This window comes from Neolamprologus brichardi, chromosome 6, assembly GCF_056152115.1.
Source record: "Neolamprologus brichardi isolate AB-2024 chromosome 6, ASM5615211v1, whole genome shotgun sequence".
NCBI classification, from domain to species: domain Eukaryota; kingdom Metazoa; phylum Chordata; class Actinopteri; order Cichliformes; family Cichlidae; genus Neolamprologus; species Neolamprologus brichardi.
In genome coordinates this window covers 23,928,728-23,950,015 of record NC_142109.1, presented here as the reverse complement: position 1 = coordinate 23,950,015, position 21,288 = coordinate 23,928,728, and the positions used below count along the sequence as shown (strand labels likewise).

The 21,288-nt window shown below is 42.4% G+C and overlaps 1 protein-coding gene across 5 annotated transcripts in view; it reads left to right on the top strand.

Moving 5' to 3' along the window:
- LOC102781734 (nucleosome-remodeling factor subunit BPTF-like) overlaps window positions 1–21,288 on the top strand; it is a 52,810-nt gene that overhangs the window by 18,370 nt on the left and 13,152 nt on the right. For all 5 annotated transcript variants that reach the window (XM_087841884.1, XM_087841883.1, XM_087841881.1 and 2 more), the window contains 18 exons: window positions 409–538; window positions 1,107–1,242; window positions 1,553–1,840; window positions 1,972–4,057; window positions 6,303–6,427; window positions 6,893–7,021; window positions 7,478–7,628; window positions 7,976–8,015; window positions 8,235–8,457; window positions 9,524–9,673; window positions 12,896–13,026; window positions 14,067–14,181; window positions 14,591–14,808; window positions 16,252–16,492; window positions 16,629–16,906; window positions 17,135–17,248; window positions 17,522–17,683; window positions 18,043–18,125. In XM_087841884.1, coding sequence (XP_087698010.1) covers window positions 409–538; window positions 1,107–1,242; window positions 1,553–1,840; window positions 1,972–4,057; window positions 6,303–6,427; window positions 6,893–7,021; window positions 7,478–7,628; window positions 7,976–8,015; window positions 8,235–8,457; window positions 9,524–9,673; window positions 12,896–13,026; window positions 14,067–14,181; window positions 14,591–14,808; window positions 16,252–16,492; window positions 16,629–16,906; window positions 17,135–17,248; window positions 17,522–17,683; window positions 18,043–18,125 — 4,800 coding nt within the window. The remainder of the gene's footprint in view (window positions 1–408; window positions 539–1,106; window positions 1,243–1,552; window positions 1,841–1,971; window positions 4,058–6,302; window positions 6,428–6,892; window positions 7,022–7,477; window positions 7,629–7,975; window positions 8,016–8,234; window positions 8,458–9,523; window positions 9,674–12,895; window positions 13,027–14,066; window positions 14,182–14,590; window positions 14,809–16,251; window positions 16,493–16,628; window positions 16,907–17,134; window positions 17,249–17,521; window positions 17,684–18,042; window positions 18,126–21,288) is intronic.

Below are 21,288 nucleotides of genomic sequence, written 5' to 3'. Positions count from 1 at the left end.
TTCAGCAACACAAGGGCTCTTTTAAAGAAGTGATTGTCCAAGATTTCACAAGGTTAAGAGCAGAATGTGTGTATGTGTAAGCCCGAACTGTTAGTAAGTGAGAGAGAAAGTGGTGTTTCAAGGACTTGTATCAGTGTGTATATGTGTGAGGTTATCATGGAATGGTTTCAAGACTTACTGTCATCTCCTCATCTTTAATCAGAGTTTGAAAGGAAGAAGTTTTTGTGATCCATCAACATGTATGATGTTATCACATGCAGCAATGATAATATTGTTTATGCAGCATTCTATGAAAACAAAATTTCAGATGCAGATCGCTCAAAAACGACTTCTTTTCTGCTTCTCTTAGCATAAAGATGGAAACATTTAAAATGTACGAGCTGTATGACAATTTAAAATGCATTTCAGGTTAAATCGCATGACATCCATGGAGCGTGAGGAGAAAGAAAAAGTAAAGAAAAGGGAGAAGAAGTTGGAGGATGAGGAGACGTTGCAACAGGCCACCTGGGTCAAATACACCTTTCCAATAAAACATCAGGTAGGCGCCGCACAAATTGCTGCAGTTGAACTGATTATTTAAATTCTGGCACATGAATTATTGAATGGATGATGGATTTCATATGAACCTGGATAAGTTTATCCAGAGACATTTCAGATTGGACCGCGTTTAATGTAAATTTGTACTTAATACTGTGCAGGAAGACCACAGTTAAATGACAAATAGGTAAATGGTAAGATAGGCAATCATGCTTAGATGCACTTGTGGAATGATTGTGCACTAATTTTAATGGTAACTGCAGTATGTCGGTCTAATCTACATCTGCATTGAAACTTTGGAAAATGAGTCCTTTTAGTGGGAAACACTGAAGTGCATGTTGTGCATACATGCATGAGGGCCGATCAAAGGCTCTTTGATGCAGAAAGTTAAGCTCTGCTGTGAGTCATTTCCCTCAGCAATTAGTGATCGGTGTGCAAATAACTTTGTAACCTTAAAGCTCTTTGTATGATCACCCTCTTAGTTTCCCACCACTTATTTCCCCCCCTCGTGAATATTTTCGCTTTACCTGATTCCTCTTTTCTTGCCTACTTTCTTGTCCTACATGTAGGTGTGGAAGCAGAAAGGAGAGGAGTATCGCGTTACAGGCTACGGGGGCTGGAGCTGGATCAGTAAAACTTATGTGCCACGATTTGTTCCCAGACTTCCAGGAAACACCAACGCCAACTACCGCAAAGAACTGGAAGGTGTGGAACAGGAGGCTTTTATGGCATAGCCTGTGCTTTTTAGTTATTTGGAATTAGAATTTATTTCACTCTTGACAGATTTGTACCTCATTCAGTTATTTTTACGTGTTATTGTTTGTGTTTATTGGTCAACAGTGAATTAAATTTCTCTGGATTTATGCTGATGTCCTGGGGAATTTAATGTAATTTTCCCAAAAGTTCCCAGTAAATTCAATTATTGATGGTCTGTCCTGTTAATTTGCTCAGTTAATATAATAACAATGCGTGAGCAGCTTAATATAAGGTTATCCTCTCATTCTGTTTTTCAAAGATGCTAAACTTGGCAAGAAGTGTACTCTGCTGGACTTGAGTCGACGGCCTAGTGTAGTCACACCAGAAGCTCAGGGAGCTGCTGCAACAAGCAGCGAAGCAACAGAAGAAGACTCCTCTGGCCTCCCCAAGCCACTGACAGATCAACAAACATCAAATGAGAAGAGGGACGAAGAAAAGAAAGAAGATTTGGATGAAAAGGAGAAGGCGAAAGAGGAATTGCCGGCAGAGGAATCGCCCATGAAGATGGAAGTGGATTCAACAGACTCGCCGTCAGATGAAGTGCAAAGTATGACCGATTAACATTGCGTTCTGTTGCATGTATACTATGAGTGGTCATTTACTTTAAACTGCTTTAGCTCTAATACTTATGATTCTAATGTAAAGAAACACATTTAATCTGAATTGTTTTCTCTCCAGGTTCTTGTATTCAGGAAGATAAGGATTCCCTGAAAGAGGAGCCAACAGAAAGCCTTCAGCGACCATTTAACTATGATGTAGTGGATGTCAGCAAAGGCTTCCTCACCCGCATTGCTTACAAGAAGAAGGTCAAGTCCTCCAAACTGGACAGTCTACTTGAACGCAGAGTGAAGCAGCACATTATCGAAGAGAGGCAAAGAGAACAGGTGTCAGCCTCCAAACCCCAGGAGCCTAAACAAGTTTCATCCATACCAACCCCTGCTCTAAGCACTCCGGTCCGGCCACGGTCACCACTCAAGCCCCAAGCTCTCACTCAGACACATCTCACACTGGGTGAAGCTGTGAAAGTGGAGGAGAAACCTTCCACAACTGAAACTCCAGGGCAAGGAGAAGTTGGAGGACAAAAAGTAGAAGGGGAGAGTCGGGATGAACTCTCTGAAACTACAGATAAGATTGTCACTCCTCTTCCTTCTCCTGTTAAGGACTCCACACCCAAAGACAGTAGCAGTACAGGTGAAAATTCAAATTCACCACAACACCAAACCACCTCCTCGCCCCAGAAATTGGTGGAAAATGAAAGGACTACGGGGCCAAAGGAAGCTAGTTTGAGGCCAGAGGCTGTTAAACTCCCCGATGTGCAAGAAACAACAGCTAGTTCTTTAGAGCAACAAGCAGACTGTGTAGCATCAGATGTTACGAAGGCTGCGCTTACTGAGAATGAAGGGTCTGAGGAACCCAAATTAAAACTGAATGCTGCAGTGACATTTAGAAGTGTTCTTGACCAAAAAGACAGTCAAGACACAGCTCCTTTAAAACCAATTCAGCAAAACACAGAAGTTTTAGGCTCAGTGCATTTAAGCACAGAGGAAAACGGTATGGGGCCAGAGGATAGTCAAGACAATATGCAAGATATTGGAGATGGTAGGACTGTAACTGGCACTCCCGAGCCAGTTTCTCCTCTTCCTCAGGTAAATGGTAATGACGGTTTTGGGGGTGAAAACATGCTGGGTAACTCTGTGATGAGCTCAAATAATGGCATGCCTAACAGGCCTCAGCCCAAGGTGAACAGTATTGGGAAGGATGAAGATGAACAACGGCTTGCTGTGTCGCTGAAAGACAGCACGCAGCAAAAGCCTTTAGTGAACGGGGATCTTGCTTCTTTAAACACTAGCACGGAGGTTAGGGTCAAAGAAAATTGTTTAGCTTCTAAGGTAGAGGAAGAAAACAAGATTACAAATTCTGACCAAGATTACAAACCTCCACTGAAGAAAACAAAGCTGGAAAATAACGTAGACACACCCGCAGAGCATACTCCGAATGTTCACAACAGCACATCATCTTTTGAGTGCACAGAGACCAAACCCAGTCCTGGCGTCAAGATCATAAGAATGGCTCCCTCTCCTATACCTTCAGCGGAGGAGTCGAGTCTGAGCGACGACTTTGCAGAGGAGAACGCCAACGGTGGGGCGACGGAACCAGTCAAGACCATCATCACCCAGGTAACCACAACCTCCACCACCACTACCACCACAGTACTTTCCACTGAGATGAGGATAGCCAAGGTGCCGTCGACGACATCTGGAGAACCGGTGGTGCCTGTAGTGTCGACAACAGAGAGCAGCGCCGTGTCTACCCTCACAACCATGACCAAAACAACTGTGACCAAAATCTTCTCCCCGGGGCTCGATGGCCAGTCTGAAGACAGCCAGAGTGAAATGGTGACACAAGAGCAGAAAAGAACACTTTTAGCTTCTGTGGGCGAGTCAACTACTGACGCCAGCGGTAAAACCTCAGTGTCGTCTGTTACCGTGAGCGAGGAGGACTCGTTGTCAACAAAGGGCCGTGTGCGCCTCCTCAAGTTCTCCCGCACTAAGAAGACCCGCTCGGACACAGCTCTTCCCTCTTACTGCAAGTTTGTCACCAAGAGCAGCCGGAAGAGTATTTTTGTACTTCCGCATGATGACTTAAAGATCCTGGCCAGGCGAGGCGGATTCCGTGAGGTGCCAGTGTTTAGTTACAATGCTAAGCCAGCACTGGATATCTGGCCGTATCCTTCGCCCAGGCCTACGTTTGGCATCACCTGGAGGTAAGGTCCCATTCTCAGTTTGTCTTCCTCACACACGTCTTACTTACTGTCCTCTCTCTCTGAAGCTGGTGTGTTATTAAATTCTATTATCTGTATTGAGTCTTAGATAAGATCCATATTTCTTTAAGCATGAATAGAAAAAGCAAAGTTGGAAGCAAGTTGATCTTTAAAGCCTAGAAGCGACATTGCCAGCTCATCATCTTCATTATCATTTGTTTCCTTTTCTTGTCTCCGGTGGTGGAAACTACTTAGGAGTTTAATCTTGTTTGATCCCTTTATCATTTCCGAGCATGGGCATCCTGAGTGCAACTTCGTAGGTCTGGTTATTTCCCATGTTCCTTTGATTGGTCATTCAGAATTGGACATAAGTGTGAATATGAGCATGAATGGTGATCTGTCGGTCCGCTGTAGACCTGTGATAGCCAGGCAGCCCCTCCAGGGTATACCCTCCCTCTCACCCTGTGATAGCTGGGATAGTCTCCAGTCCCACCGTGACCCTGAATTGAATAGACTGAAGGAAATTAAAAAAAAAAAAAAAAAAAACAACATATTGCTTTTAACTGTTAATTAATGGCCATTCAGAGGGAGTATATTTCAAAATATGTAAAATGCGAGGACATCCTCCTTGGTTCATAAGCTGAGTTCCCTGGTTGTATCCCGGGAGGAGACGCAAATTTCTTGAGGCTTACATCAGGTAGGGCGTAAAAATCTGTCAAGTCAAATATGTGGAAATACCTACTGTGTTAATTTCTTTGGATGTGTTCGGAGTGCTCCGATGGTTTCAATGTCGCCTTACTGCAAGACGTTTCTTGGTTCAAAGTCAGTTGGAGGCTTTCTTTAGAGTTCATGATCGCCCACAGTTTAAAAACATGTGCTTGTTATGTTAATTGGTGATTCTACCCGCTGTGAGTAAAAGAGCGGGCCAAAGGAGCTGTCTTTTTTCAGATTTTGGAGCAGCATAATCATGGAATTAGAATCCCATTAAATGGCTTTTGAACATCATGATATAACCAAGGTTATCCACTTTTATCAGATATTGTGAGGTTCCGCTTCATATCATATTCTGCCCAGCAGCACTGCAATTAAAAATGTTCTTAATGAGTTCTTTTTACGGGACTTCTCATTTCTCTTGAAATGTAATATCCAGGAAATGAGCTCAAAAATGCAGCATTTCACAGCGTAAATGCTCTGTAACCACACTTACTTTTCCTAAGAAGAAAACTTAAGTAATGATAGCCAGAGCGCAAGTGTGACACAGTGCGTAATCATCTCTGTATTGCTCTGTGGTTCTTGTAGGATTATACAAAAGCAGTTTTTGTGTTTCTTCTAAGTTTTATAAGCACTCACTTCTCATCCTTCCCCTTTAAACAGTTTCCCAGCTTTGGCAGAGCGCCATGTCCTAGTGATTTATTGTTCGTTATGTCTTCATTCTTCCTGTCTGCCGTTCGTGGCTTTGGCCTCGGGTGATGCTGTAGCTCTGACTCTGGTGTCACACGGGGACCTCTGGTTATTTTGACCCGACCTCAGAGTTCCAAAGGAGACATGAATCATTCGGTGGTCGGAGAGGTGTCACGATGTTCGCTTTGCGCGCTGACCAAGCCCTGCAACCCAGGCATATTTTTCCACCTGCGGTTACACATGGGAAAGGGAATATCCACCAGATCCCGTACACATAATAAGCCTTGTGACGATCGTGTTTTTTCAGATGTTTAAGATGCCGTTAATGATGATATCCAGATGCTAACCTCATTGTCATAGCAGTCATAACGATATAAGGAAGGGATTTTTACTTCTTTTGGAAATTATTTATTGATGGGTGAGATGTTGTTGTCTATTTTTAGACTGAGAAGAGTCTGTTATGTTCAGAATTGTTTACTTGCTTGATTTGCCTTGTAGAAATAAATAGCCCTGCAGAGATCTGTTCTGTTTCTTTAGTGGAAACAGGCGTGAAGTGTCAACATCATCACCAACAACTCTCGTTTGTGTTTATTCTGCCGCTTCCAGACCCATAATCGTGTTTTCTGTAACTCTGAGTCAGTCGTTTCAGTGACACCTTAAGTGCTGTCAGTAGTGTTTCTATGCCTGATTCAAATATTAATTTGCACTATATAACAACGAGACAGGGAGCACAGTGGTGCTGTGAAAGGAGGAAAAAGGCTTCTGGTTCATGAGGCCTGTCTTTGTGCATTATTTCTTTGGAATAATGTGGTAGATAATTTAATGTAATCGGTATCTATCTGTCCAGGTATCGACTGCAGACAGTTAAGTCTATGGCTGGAGTGAGCCTCATGCTGAGGCTCCTGTGGGCCTGTCTGAGATGGGACGACATGGCCGTGAAACCGTCCGCTGCTGTCGGAACCACGCGTACAGGTAGACCTTCAACAGTTCCAATAATAATTTACAGTTTTCATCCATTTTCTTTGAGGAATGGCAACAAACTCCTACAGAGGTGTTATGCTAAATAAGTGCTTGCAGCTACAGCTTGGATTATAAATGTTATTTTTATTTATTTATTTTTCATTTTGAGGTAAGTTCAGATTGTTTTTCAGGATTTTATTTCAATTGTTTTTTTTACTAACTTGTAAGGCATGGTAATCTTACAAGAAGACAGCAACTGCCGTCTTCCCAAAAATTCCAACTTGTAGTGTCTTTGCTTCTTGATGTCCTCTCTCTCTATACTTATCCCTGTGCTGGCCCAACAGAATAATAGAGAAAACATGTGCAAAACATTTTTGGGCATCACTGTTTTTATGTTGGAGTGCGTTTCCTCCATCTTTTCGGGCTTTCCTCCTCATCACCATACCAACCCAGCCCTATCCCCACTCATTGCTACAGAGACATCAGATACTGAAATCACCACCACCGAGATCATCAAGCGCCGCGATGTGGGACCATACGGCATCCGCTCAGAGTACTGCATACGCAAAATCATCTGCCCCCTTGGAGTGCCAGAAACTCCAAAAGGTAAAACAGACTTTTATTTGTTCACATTTATTAAAAAACAAACAAAACAAAATCGTCTCATGTCGTTTCTCACCATCAAACACAAAGGGAAACTGTTACATTACTAACTCTTTGTTAATAACAGAAATATGCAAACCTGTTTTGAACTTTTAAACTGTATAAATAAAACCATACTATAAATGTTTAAATACAGTTTATTCTTTCTTCTGTTTGGTTTCCCTGCAATAGTTGGTTGTTGCTCAGTATTTCAGCATTGGATATGCTGTCTTTGTATTATTTATTGTTAAATATTGGTTTTAAAAGATGTGCAGTCTGTTTTAATTTACATTTTACACTCCGTACAAGTTATTATTGTAACCAGGCTGTAAAACTGACACATTTACATGGGCCCCGTTTCTGTCCAATACCAAATGTAATTACAAATTGTCGACAATCATTTGTTCATTTTTCTGCCAGAAACCCACACCCCACAGAGGAAGGGTCTGCGATCCAGTGCCTTGCGCCCCAAGAAGCCCGAACCTGCCAAGCAGACTGGCCCAGTGGTGATTGAGACCTGGGTAGCCGAGGAGGAGCTGGACCTCTGGGAGATTAGAGCCTTCTCAGAAAGGTCAGAGTCACACATTCAAGCGGAATATGTTTGCGCGTCCTGTGTAGGACTAATTATATTAGTCAGTTTAGAAACATGCCATACTGAGAGCCAGATATTGTTTCAGAAGAAGAATTTTCTGACTCAGCTAGAAGTAAATCGTCAGGTTAGATTTGTGCGAGATATGCTGGAAGGTCTTAAAGTTGATTTCACTGGAGTTTTTTTTTCTTTTAGTATTTAACTCCATCACTCTAGACATCCTACTTTCATATTACTTAAGAATTTGACAAATACATCAATAAATTTCTAATAATCTTTTAATTGTTCTGTTTATCTTTTAACCTTTTTCACATATTCTCATTTCACAGGGTGGAGAAAGAGAAAGCTCAGGCAGCTGAGCAGGCCAAGGTGAGTGAGGTTCAGTCTGTTTTTTCATTTTTATCAATTTATTTTATTTTATTGTATTTATTTATTCAATCATTGATTTATTTTTCAAACTTACGGTAAACCTTTTGTCTCCCACCTGGATAAAAAGATAAACAAGTCCAGGTCACGGTATTTTATTGTTTTGGGGCTTTTTAAAAAATAAATAAGTTAATGTTGTGATCAACTTGTTTATTCTTTCAGAAACGCCTTGAGCAGAAACCAGGCTCAGTCACAACCCCAGCAGGAAGTCCTGCAACACCTGCTGCCACACCCAAAGTGATCGTTGGCTCACTGTCAGGCCAGGGCACCCCCGGCACCAAGGTGGTCCTGTCCACCAAGATGGGGACCCCTGTCACATTCCAGCAGAACAAAAACTTCCAGCAGTCGTTTGCTACCTGGGTGAAGCAGGGTCAAAGCACACAAGGTACTTTACAGTGTAATTAATAATCAGCATTTGGAGTATTTTTATATATTTTTTATAATATCCTGAATACTAAATAAAGTTGTAGGACCTATCAGAACAATGCTTAAGATCTATATATATCAACAGGCGCTGATACCAGGAAGTGGATTTGTTTTAGAGCTATGTGAACAAAAGGAAATAATTTAAAATTTAAAATCAATTTACAGTCTAACTATACTAGTCATGGATTAGTAATTTGTTTACTGAACACAAACTGAACCAGTTGCTCACAATTGCTTTGATTTACTGCATTTTCAAGGGAGCTGTCTCAGAAGACAAACACACACACACATGCACACAAACAAAAGAGAACAAACTGTGTATGTCACCATGAGCCATAACTGATCTTCATCAAGGCTGGGCTGTTGGTATGCTGGATGCTGGCATCCGTGTCAGAGGTGTTGCTGCACCCTTGCATCTCCATGACACCAAACATCTGATTGTCCTTAATGGAAATCTCACTGGAGCCACAGAGATGAGGTCCTCCGACTAATCCGACTGCACCCCGCCCTGCAGCTTTTTCAGCCGGACAGTTCCTGTCCCCACACTGCCAGAGGAGCGTGGGCTCCCCTGGATCATGAGCACATGCAGACTCTTACTTAGGCCAGCATTTAGCTTCATTTTGTCTCCTGTTGACCGTGCATGGGACATGCTGGGTTCATGTGTTCATTGCACAGCTGCAAGCTGTACTCATCCAGAAATGGAGAGCAAGTCCTTACCACAGTTTATGCACAGATGGGTGACAGCTTGCATCACCTTCAGAGGAGGCCATAATGCATAAATGTCTTAAATATGTTTTGGTGCTGGAGATGACATTTTATTAGGCATAGCTCTTTTCTAATTTTGAATTCTCTTATTTTTTATTAATTCAACTCAGCAAACTGTAAAGCATTTCTAAAGTATGTTGATTTCCTGTGTTGTGTCTTAAGCACAGTGGTTATGTGTGTTAATTAGAAGGGAAATATTATTGAATTTGTAGTGTAGCTGTAATTAAGGTACCTTTTGTTTATTTCCTTCCTTTAATTAGGAGCGGGCTCAGAGACCACGGTGGCCACATCTGGTGGGCACACTTTCCAGATTACGGGAACTTCTGTTGGTGGAAAGGTTGTGACCACCAAGCTGCCACTACCTGCCAACAGCAAGATCGTCACAGTCAACGTGCCAACTTCGCAAGGAGGTATTGCTGGTTTTAATAAGTCACACCTCAGAGGCAGACCCCGGGCAGCATTTCTTCTTTCCGTCCATTTGGGGATGCATGTGTGTTTGTTTTCATTGCCTCACATCAGATCCACACCAGCAGCATTTAAAATGTGTCAGAGGGGCCAAATTAGATCTGGCCCATGAATCGGATTTAGCATACTAACCACACACAGAGTTCTCCTGGGGGACTGAGCTTGTCTTTATTCATTTCATAAATGTTATTGGTGCCAGCTGCTGCAAGCCGGACTTTTTGAACCTTTCAAATCAGGCGTTCCTTTTGTCCTTGATTGCGACTGTCAGCGAGCCAACAACACGACTTAGGGGAACTGCAGGGCTCAAGTGTCAGGATAGCTGGTCAATATTTAAAGCACTCTTTCAGAATCAGTCACACAGCTGTCGCAGATTCACCATGGTTCAAATGCGACCATGTTTTTCTTAATGGGCATGAAATTACATGCATCTAAAATACTGTATTTAGCTTGGTTTAGATCTAGATTTATCACCCTGCATCGCTGATTTGTTTTGTATGTTTTGCCACTCCAAAGATTAAAAAAATATATATATATATTTGTTGCCTGTTTAAAGGTAATGAAAAGTGAGAATGAAAGTCATTTTTATCCTACAACTGTATGCACTAAGCACAACTTTACAGTGGATCGAATGAGAGGAACGTCTTTCCAAACGTAACTCTGTGTGTAATGTTTGAGATGAAAAGCAGCAATGCAGAGACTGCTGAAGTTACTGAAGGCGATAAGATCATTCAACAAACGTGGAACTTTTTCAACTGAATTTTGCAAATAATACTAGTAAATATTGTAATTTATGGCCATTGGCTCCTTCTTTAAACAATATTTTAGTTTCATACACAATTTTTAGGTCCTATGAATTCAGATGAACTCCATCCCTGCTGTAGTCTGTGTTTCTGTAATGCAAATGCACTGAATTTTATATCGCGCTTTTTTGACCACGCAGAAATTTACATTGAAAGCTGCATTCATTCTTCATATTTTCTATTTTATGCAGAGTATATTATATACTAAGGCCCACAATGTGAACCCAGAACCTTCTTGCTGTGAGGCGGCAATAATAATCACAACACCAGGTTGGCGTACCGTACTGTACCAGACTGGTCTGCACCAACCCCATTGTGGTGCCCAGTGTGAGCCAGCATGAGTCACTGGTTTGGTTTGGTGTGGCACACCGTGTCTGCTTCTGTCTTGTTGGCGTTGTATTCTTTTAAGAAGATGCTATTTTGGTTGGATGGTTTTTGGGATGGTAGACTTGTGTAGTCTGAGGTTCTAAATCAAGACTGTGGATTCAAAACTGTAGTATCTGTACGAACGCCTGTGCTTTTGAGCAGTTTGAAATGTCAATATTGACACCTTGGATGAGACGATGGTTTGTTCTGGACACCGTCAGTTCTGTCTGTGGCCCTGTCAAATTATAGGGATGAATGTTGCTCAGCACTTTGGAGATGTGGCCTCTCATGTTGACATGCTTCATTAAACTGCTGACAGCTCTAATGTGAGTCATATCCAGTGCTATTATGTCAGCATGTGCTTTTAAACATTACATCTGTTAAAGTGAAATTTGGCTTCTCTAAATAAACACAAAAAGAGTTCATCTGATGATTACAGCGCCGTGCAATAGTCCAGAGTCACGCGTCACATATTTCTATTTTGGTAGGAAAATTAGAAATATGCGCAGCGATGTATTGAAACGTATACAAAAAATGGAAATAAGGGAAAAACAGAATTTGTACAAATAAGCTGACAAGATTGGAATTCACTATTTGGTTTCATCACCTTTTATTCTGAAACACACACTGAAATCTGTTGGGCAAGCTTTCTTGTACTTTCTTGAAGTAGTCTTGAAGAATGGTTCACACTGCACATGGCAAAGTTTTTGCCAATAGCTCTTTGGGAATCACCTTGCTGGTGCAAAATCCCATTTTCCCAGAAAACTGTAAAAAGAAGAATGAACATTACAGTTAATTTTACACACCTCTTTAAATATATATTATAAAAAAAAAAAAAGAGGCAATCAATTGAAAATGAGAATGATGCTCACCAAGCATAAAGTGATTTTTCTTGCCTTTGAAGTTGCCATGAAGGAGAAACTAAGTTCAGGTGGAGTGTAACCATTTAATGGACATGTGTATTTATCCAGCATGACTGTTTGGTGCCCTGTTTGGTTTGGAAGGGCTTAAGGAAGTTAGGCAGGAAAACAAGTTTACCCTGAGGTCTGCTTCCCAGACAGGTAGCCCTCTATAGTAAGATTCCTTTTTTCTTTTTTTTTTCCCCCTTCGTCTTTTTGAATAAAAGTGTACCTCTCCACTCACCGGAATCCCAACTCCTCGACCTCTCCAAACAGCCAGCCCATAGAAAAGCCTGTTTGATGTGTGTGACCAGAGCAGCAACTCCCTCAGTCTTACGACTGGGCTTAACGTCCCTGTTTGAAGAGGGAAACCCTTGATATATAGGTTTACCTGCTCGGTTGCGGTTGAAAAACCACAGCAACGAGGCGGCAGAGGGAAAAAGAGCCACGCTCTCATGGTTTCCATTTCTGCCGTCAGCTTCACGTGAGCTCGTGAAGGCAGAGAACCCCGTGAACAGCTATGAAACGCCGGCTTTGTCAGATTAAAGTTAAGAACTAGGATGTGAAATTCATGCATAATATATGAGGGGGTTTCAGGTATGTTGGGGGAAACCCAACTAAGCTTTCAGTGGGCCTTTGAAGATTTTGTTTACCTGCTCAACTAATATTTACAAGTGCCGTGATCAAAAAGTGGCCCTCTAGCAAAAAGAGAAGCTTACAAATAATCTATTCAGCAGAGTTAATGTAGGACTTCTGTACAACTGCTCACTTTTGTAACGGGTAACCGCTGCTTCACATCAGAATTTACTTTCGTTTTGAGCATTTTAATCTTATTAAGAATATTTTTGTTTGTTTGATGTTTGTGTAGTTGTTAAATGTAAAGCAACAAGCAATTCAAACTTACTATTTACATCTTTATCATGTATTTAAGCCACGTCTTTGCAGACACCATCACGAAAGTATTTCCTTCACGTCCAAATTTTCTTCTTTTCTTTGTCGTTTTTAGACTTGTAAAGCTTCCCTCAGAAACCTCATTCAAATGTTGCTCACCTCTAATTTTTTCACCCTCCTTTCTGTCTCTACACTCCTCTCCTCTCTGCAGGTGTGGTTCAGCAGAAAGTGCTGGGAATCATCCCATCCAGCACGGCAGGAGGTGCCCAAACCTACACCACATTCCAGCCCCGCACTACCACGCTCAACATCAGGCCCAATACCGCGGGCTCCCAACAACAGGTACAGCTGTTGTTTTTTCAGGTTACAGCTCTAGTTTGTACATTTTGTTCATAATTGTGTTGATATATTATTTTCAACCGTGTTTGCCAGTGATGGGAATCACCCAACACCCCACAATACAATTTGATATTATTGCTTTTGATGATGAGCTTTGTGATTACCCCTCTGCTGTAAAAGGCTGATGGGGTAGAGTTATAGCAGAATATCCAAACTACAGTAAATTGAGAGTGAGACGATGTAGGATTTTCAAATTGATACCATAGATGTGTCTAGTAAAATCTCGGACTGACGACGATCTCAAGGTCAGAGGTAAAGTTTTCTGAAAATCTTGTGAACAGAATAAATAGAGAACAAGGCAATGTAGGATTTTCAAAGCTACTAAAAATCTTGAACAAGTTCGAATCCCAGTGACATCAACCTCAAGGTCAGAGTTCAACCTTTCTAAAAATTGCCTAGGGTTCCCAAATTTATACCATAGGTGCATCTATTAGGAGGCTTTTTTGGTAAGGATGTAACAGCCTCCCCAGCAGTTGAAGAGCCCCCCAGTTGGCTCGATGCAACGGAGGTCCCCCGCGCCACGGCTGAGCTCCCATGCTCCCACCCGCCCACAACCTCGGCGACACACCAACCAGGACCCAAGGCCCAGCCAGGGCCCCAGCCCGGAGATGGAGCGCCCCCAGAACCCCACGCCGGCCCCAGACCCACCCAGGGGCCTGGCTGGCAGAGACTGATAATAACTTTATACACATGCTCCCTATACAAATTTTTAAGTTACAGATTATGGCATTTTGGGTACTCTGTTATGTATTTAGCCAAAGATGAGCATAAGAGTGCTGTCTATAGAGAAAACGGTGTAGCTTTATGATAAACACCTTATAGCAAAGTCAAATTTTGTGGAACCCTTTCTTTATTTGTCTTTAATCAGTCTTAGGCATGTTTCTTTTGCATGAACCCAACCTGAATCTTTGACCTAGTTTAAAAAGTAGCTGCTGGCTTTGGAATAATTCATTAATACTGTCTTTATGGATAATATCTCCCAGGTTCTGGCAGGTGGCAGTCAGATCCGTCCAGGAATGACAATGATCCGAACGCCAGTCCAGCAAACAGGACCAATGGGAAAGACGATACTTCGAACGCCCCTCGTGGTCCAACAAGGTGATTTACATTCATTTTGGCTGAACAAAGAATAAAGGAGTACTGCTATCTGTTTTGGCAAACTAATCCGATCCCTGAAAGTATTTTAAAGTTGCCATCATTGTTATAAATATGGGTGGGTTTTTTTGTACCATTTTGTTTTCGGATTTGATTTTACCCATTATAGACTCTCAGGAATAACAAATTATAGGTTTATGTTGAATAAATTAACACAGACTCTATAACAGACTCGTTACTGTAAGTAATCATATTCAGTGTCATGTAACACTGTCTCCCCACAAAGACCAAAGTGTGGCGGGAAAAATGCTGAAAACTACTCAAGTTAAATTACTGGATGAGAGTAAAAGTGACCCACTGTTTATATAGTTTGTTGCCTGGTTGTTAAATTTGTGATATTGTTCTCTTTCAGGTCAGGGTGGACAGCAGGTAGTGACACAGATCATTCGTGGGCAGGCAGTTTCCACGGCAATATCTGCCGCCAGCCCCGTCGCCACGGTCACTGGCCAGGGAGTGGCCAGTCCCAACACAGCGGGACAGGCAGCAGGCCAGACACCACCCGGCACCCCACGAGCACAGGGGCAAGGCCAGGTCAAACTGACCCTGGCACAGCTCACCCAGCTCACGCAGGTTTGTGAGGTCCTGTCATACACAAGCAGCATATCTACAACAGGCAGCATTAAAATGGATTTCCCCTTATTAATTCACGTATGGAAAGTTGACTACTTTCCATATGCTCTAAACTCTTGCAGCTTCTTTTTTTTCTTACTCTTGGCTCTGTGTTGTCATAGAGGGGGGATATCCTCAGTATGGTCGTCTCAGGCACACGGCTCTGGCTGTGCCACCTTCTGTTAAATCCTTCTGTCAGTGAAGGGCAGGCTGTCAGTAAAGAGTTGGCACAAAGCAAAGGTGGCCGTAAGGGGGGAGGAGCTAAATCAGCTTCTCTGAGAGAGTGGATCCGCTGATGGAGCACAAAAGGGATCGGTCTAAGATGAACAAGATGTTTTTTGAGCAGTCAGTCATGCAAAGTGACTCTAGTACAGGCCAAGTGTAAAAATATAAAGCTGGAAGTGATCATAATAGGCCTTTAAAAAATAAATAAATAAATAAATAACAAACAGCCCTGTGGCCTGTAACCATTTGATCTTGGTTATATACTACACTCATCCTGCTCTTAAAAGTAAGACAAATAACCTGTAGATATACATTTGTCTTTATGCGTTTATCTTTAATTGTCTATTCAGATTTATAAATGTTCAGCTTGACAATTTTAGAATATTGCATAACTCCTATTTGATATTAATAGTTTTTTAGGGGCTTTAAGTCTTTCTAAGACAAACTAGGGTTGAAATACTTGGAAATGTAATATTTCAACCAAAAGTGTTGATGTTACAAGACTTATTTTATATTTGTGATTTTTTTCTTTTAGCCTTTATGTTGCAGATCACTTTAACATATAAGGTTCTTCACCCAGTAAAGGATTAACTTTACATTCAGTGAATGAAAAAGGCTTTACTCTCATAAAAATATTGCATTTAAAACAACACTATACCGCATTGCCCTTGTATCTGATCTGGATTTCTCTTAAAGAAATTGTGTTTTACAATTTTATGAACTATGACACACAAAGTGGATGGTGCCTTAAACCACATACATGTTTTAAGCAGTGGCAGAAAAGTCAGAGACAGTTGAGAGGCAGTGGCTCCTTCTGCTTGTTAGCAATTATTTGTTAACATGTAAAATGCCCTTTCTCGCAATAGTTTAAAATAATAAAAAAAATGATGGACTCCTGTGGATGCATCAGACCCATCACTAAAGAGTTCAGATGGGATTTCGGAGGGTTAAAAAGAAAGTCTTGTGTACACAAGATGTACGCAGTGCTGATTTTCCTTCTGAACAAATTTCACCTGGTTATAATGAGGTTTGGGAATTAGTGGGGGGAAATAGGGTATTACTACTCCTCAGATAATGGTATGCAATCAACATTTGTTACAACAGGCAATTTATTTTGGATTAGACTGGACTGTAAAATTTTATTCACAAGCTTTCCCGTTCTGCTTCATCCTCCCACAGAAGCAGCAGGCTGGATCTGGTGTGGATCGGCAGGCTGGTGCCAGTGGTACTCAGCAGGCTCTCACGGTGATGGTTCAGGGCCAGGGTCAGACCACCGGCCAGCTGCAGGTCATACCTCACGGGGTCACTGTCATTCCAGGACCTGGTCAGCAGCTCATGCAGGCGGCGCTGCCCAACGGCCAGGTGCAGCGGTTCCTCTTCACACCGCTGGCTTCAGCTGCTACGCCCACGTCAAGCACAGGTATGATAAGAGACAAATGAAGGGCAGAGGAGGGCTTTTTCTACAGCTTGCATTAAGCGATAAAAAATAAGTGTGAAACTTAAATGTGATGTTTGAATTTAAGTGCATGTCTGCTTTTTCCTTTTTCTCCTTCCAGCCACAACAGCAACCAGTCAGCCCAGCTCCACCTCAACCAAAACTCCAGCCCAACCTGCTCAGCAGGCCGCTGCCCCGATTCAGACAGGGGCAGCCCCTCTGGCCACCGCCAGCACCCCTTCATCGGCCAGCCCTCAGGGCCAGTTACCCCCACAGACGCAGGCCCATATGCCCATCCAGTCTCCTACCTCGCTGCAGGTTAAAACACAGGAAGGAACTACCCAGCTGCAACTGCAGCAGACGTCCCATGTCATCAGTGTGTCTGGACTTCAGCAGCAGGTATAGTTACGACTAGCAAAAAGTTAACTGCATCCTCAGTCACTCCTTTCCCCTCAAAGTTGATGACTGTGACTTTTATTCACATTTAAAAGCCTCACAGCAGCCGGCAGTAAACCGGTTTGCTGTTTGGTGCAGTCTGTGGATTTGCCATTGTTTCCCACTTTGAACTGCGATTCAGCTGACAGAGTGATTTGTTAAAATTGTGAATTTTCTGTGTTGTGGCTGCAGGTGTTGGCCCAGCTGCAGGCCCAGCAGGTTGGAGGCACGCTGCCACAGCAAATCAAGCTGCAGCTTCCCATCCAGATACAACAGAGTGGGACCACCTCAGCTCAGGGAGGACAGGTATTAGATTCAGCTTGCTACTCCAGGACTTTAGATCCTCAGAAAATAAAGAATGAAAATGCGTTGGATGTAAAATTAAGCTTGTAGCAAAATTGTATTGCACATGTTCTAATGACCCCAAACATGTCATCATTGGGATGAAGATGTTAAATAATCTGATCCTTTATTCCTCCACCTTTTTTTCCTGTATTTACAAAGCCACTTTTTAAAAAAAACTATCCAATGAATCCCCATTTAAAGCACAAGCTGACTGCCACACTCTGCTTTGCACAGATTGGGAACGTGGTTACCATCCAGGCCGCATCTGTCCAAGAGCAACTGCAGAGAATCCAGCAGCTCAGAGAGCAGCAGCAGCAGAAGAAGAAACAAGCTGCAGAAGCAAAGAGAGAGTTGGCGCTCAACGCAGCCAGCCAGAGCGACATCATTCAGAAACAGGTGTGTATGTACGCAGCTGTCACAGTCAGGTTATCATCTCACTCCAAAACTCCTGGCCATCAGTAAATAAACGTTCGTCACCCTTCAACCTGGACTCTAATTTTACAGCTCAGATCTGTCTTTGTTTATAAAGCTTTATCCTGGCAATGCTTGTTCCTGTGTTTGTTTTTATCTGTATTTGACATTCTGTGCTATGCTTAATAACAATACATTTCTATAGATAAATGTTGTTCGCATCAAACTGCTGGAAGTTCACGGTAACAGGTCCTTGACTGACCTGTTACCATGAATGTCATACTTCTGATATTTCATATTTCCATGAGGTTTACTCTGTCGTCCTTCTGTGTCGCATATTCCAGGTGGTCATGAAGCAAAACGCTGTGATCGAGCACCTGAAGCAGAAGAAAACCATGACGCCTGCAGAGAGAGAAGAGAATCAGAGGTTTGCCTCCAGATTAGGGTTTTTTTTGTGTGTGTGTCACATGTGCTGCTTTAAAAGTCAACAGGTTAACACTTCATTAGTACCGGTAGGACACATTAAATGGCTTCTCAAAGCAAACATCTAATAAGCCAATCAAATGGTAGAAACAGTACATTTAGGCACGTAGACATGACGATGAAGATGATCGGATGTTTAAATTAAGTAACCAAATGGGGAACAAAGGTGGTTTAAGTGGGTGGTTTTAAGTGCTAGACAGGCTGGTTTGGGTATGTAAGAAGTTGCTGAGGTTTTTATGCAGCACTGTGTCTAGGTTTATGAAGAATACATCACTGAATACAAACATCCAGTGATCAGCAGTTCTCTAACCTCAGTGTAGTTAATGGCAGAGATCAGAGAAGAATGCCCTGATTGGTTTAAGTTGATAGTGAGGCAGCAGTAACTCCAGTAACCAGTCATTTCAACCAAGATACACAGAACAGCATCTCTAAATTCACAAACCTTCAAGTCTCAAAGTAGATAGAAACTAGAAAACTGAGGTTCACTAAAACTCAGCAATGGAAGGCAGGGAGGAAAAAAAAGAAGTGATGTGCTGGTGCGGGGAGTGATTTATTAGCCCCCTTTAGTGCATGTCTTTGGACCGTGGGTGGAAGCCAGATTACCTGGCTGGAGGGTGGATTTGACTCATAACCCTTAATGCTAATTAAGCATCATTTATAAGTCACAGCTCACCCACATATCGTTTCTCAAATGTCCATCCTATTGTTACAACTGCATTCCCACTGTCCAATCTCTGACTGAGTTTTTTGGCTTGATGTGTTCACTGTACTGCAATGGCCTCCACAGTCACCAGATCTCAATCCAAAGCCTGCAGCATCTACATGACACTACTGTGTCTTTGACTTGATACCTTATTATGCCCGTGTGCACGCTCGTATGCATGCTCCCTGCAGCCCATACGGGATCCTCTTCTCTCTCCGTCTGACTTTTGTCTAACACATTGTTGGGAGGTGCAGAACAACATGGGAACATTTGGACGTGTAACCACCAACAGCTGCATGTCTTCACTGTGACCCTACAAGCAGGCAAATCCATTTATAAATGACGGGAGTTGTACAATAAAAATATACATCTCTCCTCGACTCCTTCAGTGATTTGTGGTGCCGTAAACTTCAGAAAAGCGACTGAAAAATTAGTCGGAAATTTAAGCCGCCCCATTTTTCACTGCATCATCCCTGTGACCAATCCTACCGTTAGTAGGTCAGTATTTTTTTTTATGAAGAGCGTGTTTGTTTTCCAGGCAGAAAGCTACGATTGCTGCTACAAGACCGTTTTGTTTACTAAGCTTAGTTAGGACAACTGCAACTGTAAAATAAAAGCCAAAATATTCAAATGCTTAAAAAAATGTTTTTCTTCGTTCTTCCTTTCCTCCTTCCCGTGTTTTTATGTTAGTTAGAATATACTCTGACCTATAGCCGACCCTGACAACCATTTGTTTATGTCCACAGACACTGTGTAAACACTGTACCCATTCACACAGACCTGAAATACCAAACCCAGACTACCGTGACATCAGTACAGCAGCTCAAGCAGCAGCTGTCTGTCTTTGCTTATTTTTTCAACCTTTTTCCATTTCTTCATGTCATCCTTTTCTCTCTTTTCCTCCAAAACACGGTTCTGTTAGTAATAACGTGGAACTTTGGCATCCGTTTGCATGTTTATGTGCGTCCTGCTTTATTCCTCCACTTTCACGCTGCATTTGGCCTCTGTACTTCAGCGGGCACGCGGTAGGATCCCTGGCCGATCTTTGACCTCAGCAGCCGAGGATGTGTTTGTATGTTGTTCGCACAAACTCGGCGCCGAACGAGGCAACGGCTTTCGATCTCGTCTGTGAATGTTAGCGAACACAAGTGAACATACTGGGAACACAGAGCCATAAATCGTGTGGATTTATTTGATTTTGCAAAGTGAAGCTGCTAACATGTAACTTTCTCCCTCTATGGATTCTCATTTGTTTGAATAACAATGGCATGGATAACATTTCTTCCTCCTGCATCCAGTCCCACTCTATCTGTTCATCTCTCAACATGCCTCTCTTCCAGTCTTCCAACTCTCAAGTCTACTCGCTTGCCACTGAAGCGTAGAGTCTTATACAAATAAACACTAGACAAATAAATAGTCTTCTCTGCATCCGTAAAAACATGCGGGTGAGTAATAAAACTAGAGATGATGTCAAGTTTGCCTAACACTTTTAGAAATTAATCATGTTTGGCTCAGAATTTAAAAGAAGGAAATGTTCATGCTTTTCTAAGCAGTGGGCTGCTAGCAGAGGTTTTTGGTGCTAGACACTTTGATTGAGCTTAAATTCGCCGCCTGCTTCAGAGTTGAACTCCCCTTTTGATTTCAGAACTGCATTAATTCTTTGTGGCATGGATTCAGCAAAGTGCTGGAAATGTTCCTCAGAGATTTTTGGTCAATATTGACGTGAGCGTCACAGCTGCTGCAGATTTGTCAGCTGCACATCCATGATGCAAATCTCCCGATCCAATGTATCCCAGAGCTGCTCAGTTGGATTGAGATGTGGACTGTGGAGTGCATTATTCTGGTGGAAGACTGTCAGAATAGGGGTACACTATAGTCTGTAAGGATGGATGTGGTCATTAACAATACTAAGGAGGCTGTGGTGTTTAAGTGATGCACAGTTGAGCGGCCTAAAGGGTACCAAGAAAATTAAAGAGTGGTTGTTTTTAGTTGCGGTTGTCTTCCTATCAGCTTGAAGCAGTTCTCCTGGAGAACTGCCACTCACTGGATATTTTCTCTTTCTCGGCCCATCCCCTGTAAACCCTAGAGATGGTTGTGTGGGAAAATTCCAGAGGATCATCTGTTTTTGAAATACTCAGACCAGCCCCACATGGCACCGACAATCAGGCCACGTTCAAAGTCGCTTTTCTTCATAACCTGCCTAATATTTCTCAGATTTTAACCCTTACTTGATTGCTCACAGCTGAGAAAGAAGAGATTTGGAGCCAGATAGAGATGAAATGCAAGTCCAGAACCTGAGTCAGAACTTTGTAGTTACATGGATTTCACAACTGAGCCACGAAAATGCCTCGCGGGCTTGTTTTCAGAGAAATGCCTTCATTGTTCATTGACACGGACTGCCATT